The 12,071-nt window shown below is 46.2% G+C and overlaps 1 protein-coding gene across 1 annotated transcript in view; it reads right to left on the bottom strand.

The window, feature by feature from the left end:
* The window catches only part of LOC101945503 (cytochrome P450 4B1-like), a 53,002-nt gene extending 41,701 nt beyond the window's left edge, over positions 1 to 11,301 (bottom strand). Inside the window, exons 1-5 of the mRNA XM_065556032.1 lie at positions 10,887 to 11,301; positions 8,261 to 8,399; positions 5,299 to 5,343; positions 2,351 to 2,478; positions 524 to 645 (exon numbers count right to left, since the gene is read on the bottom strand). Of these exons, the coding sequence (XP_065412104.1) occupies positions 524 to 645; positions 2,351 to 2,478; positions 5,299 to 5,343; positions 8,261 to 8,399; positions 10,887 to 11,072 (620 nt within the window). The 5' untranslated portion in view covers positions 11,073 to 11,301. The remainder of the gene's footprint in view (positions 1 to 523; positions 646 to 2,350; positions 2,479 to 5,298; positions 5,344 to 8,260; positions 8,400 to 10,886) is intronic.
* Between the last annotated feature and the right edge of the window lie 770 nt (positions 11,302 to 12,071).

Genomic DNA, 12,071 nt, shown 5'->3' with positions numbered 1-12,071 from the left:
GATTGCACTAAGGTACTTGAATGAGGTGAATTGAAAAATACTATTTCTTTTGCTTATGATTTTTATGGTGCCAATATTTGTAATAAAAAATAATATAAAGTGAGCACTGTACACTTTGTATTCTCTGTTGTAATTGACATAAATATATTTGAAAATGTAGACAAACATTCTAAATATTTAATAGATTTCAATTGGTATTCTATTGTTTAACAGTGTGATTAAAACTGCAATTAATTGCAATTAATTTTTTTCAGTTAATCACGTGAGCTAACTGCTATTAATCAACAGCCCTTGTGTTAATTAAAGAGGGACATTTATGCTACCTCAGTGCAACTTCATACTTTCTCACCCCCCATGACCATGGCAATTTGTGGATATTCCTTGCTTTTATTGAAAATCCCAGCCTAAATTGCTTTCCCTAAGTCACCCAAGAAGTCTCTGGTACAGCCAGATATTAAACTCAGAGCTCCTGACTTTGAGTCCAGTGCCTTAAAGGCAAAACCACTGTTCTTCTCATACAGACCTGTTCTGGCAGTTGCTTTGATAACTAAAGGTACATTTCAGCATGCTATCTAAAGCCATCAAGCCAACATCGTCAAAGATATCCAGCGACTTGTCCTTTGTGGTCCACTTTTCCCATTTTTCCTAATGTAAAAAAGAGGGGTCAGCATTCACAAAACAAATGGAATTTCTCAGATGACCAAAATCTCAGCCATCGTCCTTTAAATAATTTCTTTGTCTGTAGGATCTGAGATTCATTTGCAATCTATACAACATTTGGGGTATGGTGTAGAAGTGAAGAAACAGAGGATTTGTGGTTGAATTAGAGCATATCTTTTGGAAAGACATCAAGTCTTGATTTAAAGATTACAAACAAGGATGAATTAAACAATTCCTTACTAATCTGTTTCAATAGTTGATTATGACTCACTCTTTTATGTATGCAGTGTAGTTGTAGCCATGTCAGTCCAAGGATATTAATGAGACAATGTAGATGAGGTTGGGTATTTAAGAAATTACCATAAAAGATTGAGACAAGGTGGGTGAGGTCATATCTTTGCTTGGACCAACTTGTGTTGGTGAGAGAGCTTGTCAGTCCAGCCAAAGATATTCCTTCACCCACCTTGTTTGGGATATTTACACTCAACTTGTGCAGCGACAAAGTTAAGCGAATTTCATGCCATATGTTATTCATAATACTTTATTCTTGTTTAGAGAGGCCGTGTCTACACTAACATTATGTCTGCAAAACTTTTGCCACTCAGGGTGTGAAAAAACACCCCCTTGAGCGGTATCAGCTTTTCCAGCATAAGTACTTGTGTGCACAGCGCTATATCGGTGGGAGACGCTCTCCCGATGACACAGCTACCGCCGCTCGTTGAGCTGGTTTTATTATGTTGACAGAACAGCTCTATCCTATTGCCATGACATGGCTACCCAGGCGATCTTACAGCAGCACAGCTGTATTGGTACAACTGTATGCTTGTAAGTGTAGACATGGCCAGAGACATAGTAAGTGAGGGATATCTTTTATAGGACTAACTTCTTGTTGGTATTTCAAACACATTGGCAATAAAAAGTTTATCAATAGATGTACAGCCCAGCATATTGCTATGGTCGTTCGGCCGCATGAAGCAGAAGGAACATCTGGAAGTTGGTGAGTCAGGGGTGGGGGTGGCGGGGTTGCCACATTGAATTTACATTTACTTTCTTAGCAGATCATGTATTAGGTGGAAGCCTTTCATCTAGTGGGGACTAGCTTCACACTTGGCTACTGTAACAGTGCTGTTTAGGTGAGTTAGTTAAATAAAATACAGCGGTGATTAGATCTGGAGGCAGAGGCTGATGACTAAAAACATATTAGGCCTGATTCTCCCTTTGCATACACCACTGTAATTCCACTGATGCCAATGGGCTTACTACTGCTTTATACTAGGGTAGAGGAGAAGAGAATCTGGGCCTTTGTTACACACAGGCTATAGAATGGGCTGAAGAATTATTCTAGTTCGAATCACAATTTAGTTTCAAGCAGTAATGTCAACAGGAGCCCCCCGGTGCTCCTCTTGATGCCACTGACACAAGGGTAAGAAGACAGGGTTAGGAATATACTATACTAGGCCACTGCTAGATGGAGTCTACGGCCATCTCTGAGACTGGCCCACATTGGTACCCAGATGTGATTTATTTCTAGGATGGAAATGGTGAGGACCATCTCACGCCAGCTTGTCTCACTGTATCGAATGAGCATAAAGTGGAGCTTGACAGGCCTTATGTTTCAGTGTGGGAAGGGGAAGGTTCAGAATGACGACTGTAGCAGAGGGTTACCTACCAACGTCACTGGGTTACCTACCAACATCACTTTGGTGGAATCCGCCATCAGCGACACGTAAGATTTCAAAATATCATTATGAAATGCAGGAGTCAGCAGTCTACGGTGTTGGAACCACTTTGGTCCATGTAAAACAATTAATCCTTTCCCTGAGGAGGGAAACACAGAGTTTTAATCCTTCTGGATTGTGGCAGAGAGTCTGGACTTCTGTCTATAACTTACAGCTCATGACAAAAGAAATCAGACTGTTTAGATGGGCTTAACAAAAGGCCTCATCGAAACAAGACAAACCCAGACGATCTGGGCTGTGAAAGGTGGAATCTGAGGACTTGTTTACACTATAGGTTACATCAGCATAACTTACGTCGTACAGGGGTGTGAATAAGCCACCCCCTGCGCGATGTAAGTTACACTGAACTAAGCACCAATGTGGACAGCACTATGTTGCCGAGGTGGTTTTATTATACCGATGGGAGAGCTCTCTCCCATTCCCATAGAGTGTCTTCACCAGACGCACTATAGCTGCCTCCGTGCAGATGAGCAGTTGTAGGACTTCTAGTGTCGACTAGCCCGGAGAGACGGTGTTATGCCCTTGAAAGACAGTTGTTAATCAAAAAAAGGGTCTTTGTATTCATAGTGGTTTATCTTGGAGGAAATGCAAACCCCTGCTGTGTGTGTACAGAACTGAAGAAAAGTGGTTTGGAAAGCAGGGGTAGCTGTCCTAAATAAAGTGGCCACAAATACATTTAGGCCAGGTCTACACTTAAAAAACTGCATCTTCACAGCTGCATCAGTGCAGCTACGCTGCTGTAGCATTTTAGTGAAGACGCTCTATGCCGATGGGAGAGAGCGCTCCTGTTGGCGTAGTTAATCCATGAGAGATGTTAGGTGGAAGCAGCTTTGTCTACATCAGTGCTGAGGTTGGTATCACGATGTTGCTCAGGGACATGGATTTTTTACTCCCTGGAGCGACGTAGTTATAATGAAGTAATTCCCTAGTGTAGGCTTAGGCTGGAAGTTGGAAAGTGGTTTATAACCATCAGAGAAGTGATGTTCTCCCCATAGCGTCCCCATAGGAGTTGTGGGGGACAAACCACCTAACCGGTTTGAAGATGTAGCTTGATACATTTAAGAACTAGGATTATACAAGGGGGTTGCCTGCAGTGTCAGGGGACTGGACTTGATGACTCAAGCAGTCCTTACCAGTCCTATGTCCTATCTCCCTACTAGCTTTTAGGGTTCTAGCTCAACAGGAACAGGGATTTTAATTGTGTCAATCACCCTTGTGCAGCCATCTCTACTATTTCGGTCTGTTGTTGTGCATATAACTAGTCTTATTTAGTTCACCTAGATATACAATGCCTCTCACAAAGCATCTAAATGCTAAGCAACAAAATTATATGTGTGGTGACAGGGGGATGTATACGCTCTACAAAGCTACATCCTATCCTGTGCCACCTTTGTGCTCCCATTTCTCATGGAGGAGGGGGCAGGATTCCCTGGAGATCTTTGGCATGGCTGTAATGCACAGAGCATACGTCAGGGAGATGGTGTGCAAAGATGGCTGAAGGCTCCCTTTTGCTTTGGCCTGAAGCTGGGGCCCTTGCACGGAATTTTCTTTCGCTGACTGCTTTAACTTGTGCTGGCCTTTAACAGCCACAGGGAGGCAGGATTAGAGCTCCTGATTCCCAGCCTTGTGGTCATTGACGTACATCAGGACTTCTCAGCCAATGAGATGCAAACTAGAGTTGGCCGTAGTGGGGTGGTGGAAGCAAAACCTCATCTTTCCTATGGGATCCCTGGGAGGTTAGGAAGGGGCAGCTTACTCCCTCACCTTGTCTTCCTGATGCTCTCGTCCCATCCCTTCTCTGGCCCCCACCAGATCCTGAAGCAGCTGCTTCCTTCTCTCCCCACCCACACAGACTCAGCTGCAGGGGAGGGGACAGATGAATCTTCAGTACTGGGTCTTTGAACAGGTGGAGTGAGTTTCACCCCATAAGATCTCTTCCTCTTGTATTAATTTAGATGCAATAAATGGGCCCAAGAGCCAAGCGTGTTAACATAACCCAGTCACGGTCCAACATTTAACAGTTTCAAACAAGGTTCAGGGTTTGGTGCAGATACCTCAGCCTGCAAACGCACCATTACAAACCCTTTTAACCCCTTACTAATGATACTGGAAAAGATGAAAAACAGTTAAATGTGGCACCCAGAACTGGACACAATACCCCAGTTGAGGCCTAATCGGAGCGGAGTAGAGCAGAAGAATTACTTCTCATGTCTTGCTTACAACACTCCTGCTAATACATCCCAGAATGATGTTCGCTTTTTTTGCAACAGCATTACACTGTTGACTCATATTTAGCTTGTGATCCACTACGACCCCCAGATCCCTTTCCGCAGTACTCCTCCCTAGGCAGTCATTTCCCAGTTTGTATGTATGCAACTGATTGTTCCTTCCTAAATGGAGTACTTTGCATTTGTCCTTATTAAATTTCATCCAATTTATGATTTGTTCTTGACAAATCCATGCTGACTGTTATCACCTTATTATCTTCTAAGTGTTTTCAAATTGGATTGCTTAATTATTTGCTCCATTATCTTTCCAGGTACAGAAGTTAAGTTGTACCCAGCCCTTCATTATATTGTCTACCAATTAAGCCTACTTTCTGACACAACGATTTTGGTCCTTTGATTTCTAGTCCCCCACTTCTCTTGTTTACCGGACATGATCTGAACACAGCCCTTGAGTTATATCCAGAGGCCTTTTTGTGTGGACTAGTTCAGTCTCTATCTCCCTTTTGCACCTTTTCCCATCAACGTTTATGGTTCTAGGTTGTTGTGATACTTTATACATTTCCGACTCAGTTTTCACAGTTGGGCTCGCAAGTCGGGTAAATTTGTACACCCAGTTATCCCAACAGTCCCCAATTATGTAATGTAATGTGAGAGCCAAAAAGCATACGTACCAGTCCAAGGGACAAAGAAACGATAGAAGTCATCAGCCTTTGGATCTGAAAAATGCACCAGAGATGTGTGTTTTAATGGAGACATCTCTGCCTTCTAACGCAAGCCATGTCAGTTAAATCAAGGGGTCATGCAGGGTGGTAAGTTCTCGCCCTCCCCTGACATCCTATACTTCAGTAGGAAAAAGCAAAGCATTTACATGGAACCCATTAAGGGCTAGATTGTGGCTTTTAAGCTCTGGTGGGTGGTGGTAGTGCAGATCTGCCCTGCCCCAACTGGAGGTTGTGCCATAGACAGATACAGTGGTCAGGATTCTCACTGCTGCTCCAATAGCCTACATACGCTGATAACAGCCTGCACGGAGCTGGGAGAGTTTTATCTCCATGAAGGGACTCCATTGGGCATTATCCTTGTCCCTCTCCTGCAACCCCCAGTTCATGGGGTGTGCCTTGGGGCAGGGCTGTAGCTGACACCAGCACACCCATTCTGGCTTGCACCACCAGCCATACGAAGCCCTGGGGACGACTGCAGAATTTACACCAGAGGCAATCTTGGTCGCCGGAGCAGCCCATAATCAGGAGGGCAGAAATGTCAGTTCCAGCCCACTTTGCCTCCCTTGTTCCTGGGCACGTGGCCCAGAATCTCAGCCAGTTTCTCCCAGCGCTGCTGGCTGGGCTGGGGAGGAGGCGAGCAATCTGACAAGACAAGCGGGGGGATGGGAGCAGAAACAAGCCCTACATTTAGATCAATGTATAGGGAAAGGTTATTGGACATGAGGTCGGATTGGGACAGAGGTGCTTTCCCTAATCTTGGAGTGAAGTCCACGTAGGATAGGGAGGGATGGCAGGTGATTTTATCTCAGAGCTCAGACAGCAGGGCACACCTGGCCACCACTCTTGAGAGGACTTTCTTCTGCCTCTGGCCTTCCTTCAGAAGCAAAGTCCATCAGCTGAAGGGGCGTGGAAGGCACTGGGTTAACAGTCCTCTTTAGAGTCACCGAGCAGGTGTGATCGGGCAGTGTGTGCGCAGGTCCAATAAACCTGCGGCTGCCAACACACAAACAGCGCAAGTGTTCGCCCCTGAGACCTTCAGCACCAACACCACTTGAATTAAAGAAGCACCTCCTTTGGCTGTGATGAAGGAGAGTCATATCCTCACAGCAGCCAGCCGCTAGAGGCCGATATGTTCACACAAATTAACTCAATGTGCCACGCAAGCTTCCACCACGCTGCGCCTCAGAGCCATTGGCTACAGGGACAACCTCCAGAGGAGAAAAGGGTAATCCAAGCCCCGTGCCTAGTCAATCCAGGGCTGAACTGAGACGACTGTGTCCAGCTGGGGCCCCTTTGTTGTCAGAAAGCTCTTCAGAAACCAGGCGGGAGTTCGGAGAAGAGCAACAGAAATGATGTATGGGGGTCATTAAGGAAGCTCAAAACAGCTGGATACATGTGTCTTAGCTAAGCAACAACCAGCAGGGGCCGAATGGTCTCAAAATATGTAAACAGTGTAAACCACAAAGCAGCAGAGGATGCTAGTTGGGGGAGGAGAGGAGTGGTGGGGGAGAGGGTTTAGGAACAAATAGGATAAAATGAGTAAAGTGAAAATGTAGGCCCAGATACTCAAAGATATTTAGGCATCTAACTGCCAGTGAAAATCAATGTGAGTTAGGCACTTAAATACCCTTGTGGATCTGGGCCTTAGGCTGTATTTCAAACTAATGTTTCCTGACAGTTCAAGCTTTGAGCCTGTGAAATACACAATAAGAAAGAGATACCATGGTGACGAGGCCCATGTAAGCAGATAGAAATAATCTGGCATTGGCAAGGGGATGGAGTAGATTATTATGAGGGTTTTTTCCTTCTTTACCATCAATGGTATTGGTCTATCTTGTTTATGGTTTCTATAGCACCTGAGCATAGTATATTCTCAGGTATAGTCAGATTCAGCGAAGTTGCCAGGAAGTGCTATCTGCGTTTGTGCACTGTAGACCCCTACACACCAGCTATTGGGCTGTCACCACCAATCCAGTTCATGTAAACCACTAAACTTCAGAGGTGGAATCCTGGCCCTATGACTTCGGCGGGTCCACGATTTCACCCTTTACTGCGGTTTAGATTCTAGCTGTTAACCTGTAGGTGAAAGGTTCTGTCTTCCACCATGACCAATCTCCTAAGCCTGCCGGTTTTTCACTCTGCTCCTTAGCGCATGGTAAAACAGATTCTAGGAAGTGGTATTAGGCTCATCCACTGAGCTCAGAGCTAGTTCATTGCTTTTAGGTAAGTGAAGCAGCAGGACCTGCTTTCCATGTGTAACCCACTGGGCAGCTAGTGTTGACGGTCCCCCTCTGGGTCTGAGGCACAGAGGATACAAGTACAGACACTGCTAAGGAGTCAGACTCTTCAGCTTATGCTGTAGTGGCTCATTCATTTAGCCCTGGAATTTCCCAGTTCAGTCTCTGGTATGTCAGCCAAGGTGGCGGCCATCACACGGCCCATTTGCTGACAGATGTTTTGTGTTCTTAGAAGACTATGCAAATAATTGCACAGGGTAAAATTCACTTCCATACAGGGGATTTGCACCTAGCCTCTGCACAACTTAACTTCCATTTTAGTCTGTTTGGAGGGTCTCATAACCCTTGGCTGGCCCTCTGCGCATGAATGAATTTTGTTGTTCTGAGTTCACTTTGGTTTTTAATTGAATCTTGCAGTGCACACCTACACTGGGGTCCCTAAGGAAGACCAAAACAGCTGAATATGTGTATACTGCAAAACAGGAGAGGAATTATATAAGGATGCAAGTTGGGGCGTGTGTGGGGTGAGGGGTGTTAATAGGTAGGAGCAAATAGTTTTATAACAAGGCTACAGATTTCAATATATCAGCGCTCCACTAAAAGTGGACTTTGGTGGCAGGAACTCTTAGCAACTGTAATCCTAAGAACTCAGAAATAAAGTTGCATGTTCTCACCTCCTCTGCTATATACGGCCTTGGCGTATTCGGGGTGGTAGATATTCAGGAATCCTAAGAAACCTCCAAACCATACAGAGTGAGCACATGGGTATTTCTCTGCCCAAGATATGATCTTGTTGAGTTCTTGATCTTGAAGCTGTAATGATTTTTTACAAAGAAAAAAAATATTGTTTATGGAGAAAATAAAGGCACAGTAAGGGATGGTCTCGTGGTTAAGTATTGATAAAGGTTTATATTATGGTAGCACCTAAATATATCAGGATTGGGGCCGCATTGTGCAGGGAGCTGTACAAACACAGAAGAAAGGCAATCCCTGCCCTGAAGAGCTTAGGCACTGGACTAAGACGCAGCAGACTTAGGTTCAATTCACAGCTCCGTTACTGACTCCCTGTGTGACCTTGGACAAATCAGTTAACGCCCCTGGGCCAGTTTGTGATAGTCTGAGTAGCACCTTCCCCATCCCACCAATTGTTCCCATTGATTTCAGTGGCTGTACTTGTGATAAAGTTATTAGTCTATTGGGCCTCTGTATCTCAAATGAGATAATATGATTTTCTTTCTCCTACTGTTTGCGTGTCTCATCTACTTAGATTGTAAACTCTTTGCAGTGCCTGGCACAATGGGACTCTGAACTAAGGAGAGGTCTATGGGTGCGGCTATAAGAGAAACAATAAATACAAGTATTAATTAACATGATTCATATCGAGGGTTGCCAACTTTCAACTCGCACAAAACCAAACACCCTTGCTCTGCCCCAACCCCTCCTCTGAGACCCCGCCCCTTCTCCAAGGCCCCACCCCCTGCTCACTCCATCCCCCCTCCTGTTGCTCGCTCTCCCCCACCCTCACTTGCTTGCTTATTTTCACCAGGCTGGCTCAGAGGGTTGGGGTGCGGGAGGAGTTGAGGGCTCTGGCTGGGGGTGCAGGCTCTGGGGTAGAGCTGGGGATGAGGGGTTTCGGTTAAGGAGGGGGCTTTGGGCTGGGGGGTGGAGCTGAGGGGCTTGGAGTATGGGAGGGGGCTTCTGGGCTGAGGCAGGGGGCTGCGGTGTGGGAGGGGGTATGGGCTCTGGGCTGGGGGTGTCGGTTCAATATTGGGGCCAGAAATGAGGGGTTCAGGGTGTGGGAAGGAGCTCTGGGCTGGGGCAGGAGGTTGGGGTGTGGGGAATGAGGTCTCCAGCTGGGGGTGCAGGCTCTGGTGTGCGGCTGGGGATGAGGGATTTGGGGTGCAGGAGAGTGATCTGGGCTGGGCCTGAGGGATTCGGAGGGTTGGAGGGAGATCAGGGCTGGGGCAGGGAGTTGGGGCGTGGGAGGGGCTGAGGGGGGCACGCTCTGGGTGGCACTTACCTCACACAGCTCCCAGAAGCAGCTTTGTGTCCCCCCTCCAGCTCCTACGCAGAGGCGTGGCCAGATCTGGTGTGCGCTGCCTCGTCTGCAGGCCCCGCCCCTGAAGCTCCCATTGGCTGCGGTTTCCGGCCAATGGGAACTGCAGAGCCAGCTCTAAGGGAGCCACCCCTGGTTCCCCCTATGCATAGGAGCCGGAGGGGGGGTACATGCCACTGCTTCCGGGAGCCGCATGGAGCCATGTCAGGCAGAGAACCTGCCTTAGCCCTGCTGCGCCACTGACCAAACTTTTAACGGCCCGATCAGTGATGCTGACTGGAGCCGCCAAGGTCCCCTTTCGATCAAGTGTTCCGGTCAAAATCTGGACACCTGGCAACCCTAGTCACATCTGCAGAGTCTAAGGCAGCCTCCTGGTGCTTAGGATGGCAAATACAAGTGTTACCAAGTCCGCCAAAAGTATTGATGATTCAACAAATGAATACCGCCCTCAAGGAGAAAACGCTTACAGGGCAAAGAGAAAAACACTCAAAAGAAGTGGCTCTTTTCTCAAACCGTGTAAATATATTTAGGAGGTAAATATCTTGGGTACATTTATTTAGCAAGAGACTCTCCCTTCTCCTCTCTGATGGACTTGGCATAGAAAAAAAGGGAAGTGGGTTCTCAAAGATAAGCAGCCTCCATTGAAAGGAATAGTCGATCCAGCATCAAGGGAGGCAGAGACTGTCTAGTAAATGTCACACACACACACACACTATTCAAAGCAAGATCAGTATGAACAGTAAAATAGAGAGGGATATGAATTCCAAAACCTGGGAGGAATTTTAGCTTCCCTCTGATGTAAGACCCCCCCACACACCCCCGAAAGCCACTGGTAGCTGCTGATCTGTCTCTGCGACTTGATGCTGATCCTTGTTACAGCAGAGCCTTGCAATATTTTGGCCCAAGTTTTCAAAAGTGGCCTCAGTTTTATGGGTACCTCCATTTTTGGGTGCCCAAGGGAGATACCTTGAGCCTGGTTGAATTGGGTGGAGGGTGCTCAGCACCTCTGAAGAAATCAAGCCCTAGATATTTAACATTGAGCACAGAAAAATGCAAGCTTGCCCCCTCCCCCAGTGATGACAGTGGCCTTTACCATTCACACACAAAATCACGGACATCTCCCCATTTCTCTGCAAGTACGGGACAGCAGGGAAGTGTGCTGAGATTACCAAGACTTCATTCGTTTGTGACACGCGCTCCGACACACTCCCTAATACATTATCAAGTAGTATCATAGACCGTACCTCATGGGCATGGCCATACAGCCAGTGCCTTGGCGGGCCTGGGAAACAATCTAGGGCTTTGAGCAGTTGCTGTCTCCTCCGACACAGCTGGATCACCTTCAGAAGTACATAAGTCAGGCAAAACACAGCAGCCAGGTAAAAAATCCGATAGATGTCCACATGCAGCCAGTCCCAGGAGGGCCCCATGCTGTCCAGCACAGATATCACGGTGCCGTCAGCCTTTGTCTCTCTTGCATATACACTGAATTCACAATCTACACACACACACCTATCCCTGTGTGCAGTGGGAGCTGGAGTGAAGAGCTAGGGCTGGACTGCCTCTGAGATATCTGGTTACAGAGCCAAACTGCCCAGATGGTAACTGTAAATGAAGTGCCACCTATCAGTGATCACACGGGCTTGAGGTGGACTTTGCAACATGGTCTGAAGATCAGTACACTCACCCTGTTAAACCAGCAGGGGAAGTGAATTCCAGATATAGAGAGAAACCTTTGTATGTATTTATATACACACACATATAAACAGCCCCTCCCCGCAAGTAAACAAGTAAACAGATGGACTTTGCAGGTTGGCATTGGATTTAACTAACTTGAGTAATTTAGCATTATCCGCAGACTTTGCCATGGTCTATTAGTGTATCTAAAAAATACCTAACAGTTGCTATAAATAAATGGTATATAAAAAGAGATATATCATCTGCTTTATAAGATTTGCATTAGTGACTAGGGATTTCTTCCTAAGATAAGCACTCTTACTACTAGGGTTTGTTTTGTAAGCACAAGTGGAGGGAATTATTCCATGGATGGGAGTGTGGGCAATTAAAATAAATAAATAAAACACAACTTTATACATTGAGTAATGTTGCTTGAATATTGTAGTTGTTACATCTATCAGCAAGAATTGAGTTTTGCATAGTAATCAGGTCACCCTCCTTTTCACAACATCAGAATGGTCTTATTTTGGGTGGCATTCACCCTTGTGCAGCACAAGGCCTATACACGATTTAAGTCCAGTTAAGGACTTAACTGGTGCACAACCTTTGTGTTGACCCTCTGCACAAGGGTGAATTTCACCCTAAGCGACTCTTCACACAGCAATATCTTTCATAGCTTATGCTTTGTAGCCCCAGTTCAGTGAAACACTGTTGCCCCTTTTGGCCTGAGCGGTGAGCCAATTTGGGGGAGG

Source organism: Chrysemys picta, chromosome 8 (genome assembly GCF_011386835.1).
Source record: "Chrysemys picta bellii isolate R12L10 chromosome 8, ASM1138683v2, whole genome shotgun sequence".
In the NCBI taxonomy this organism is placed as follows: domain Eukaryota; kingdom Metazoa; phylum Chordata; order Testudines; family Emydidae; genus Chrysemys; species Chrysemys picta.
The sequence above is the reverse complement of the archived record's forward strand: the minus strand, read 5'-3'. Positions and strand labels throughout refer to the sequence as shown.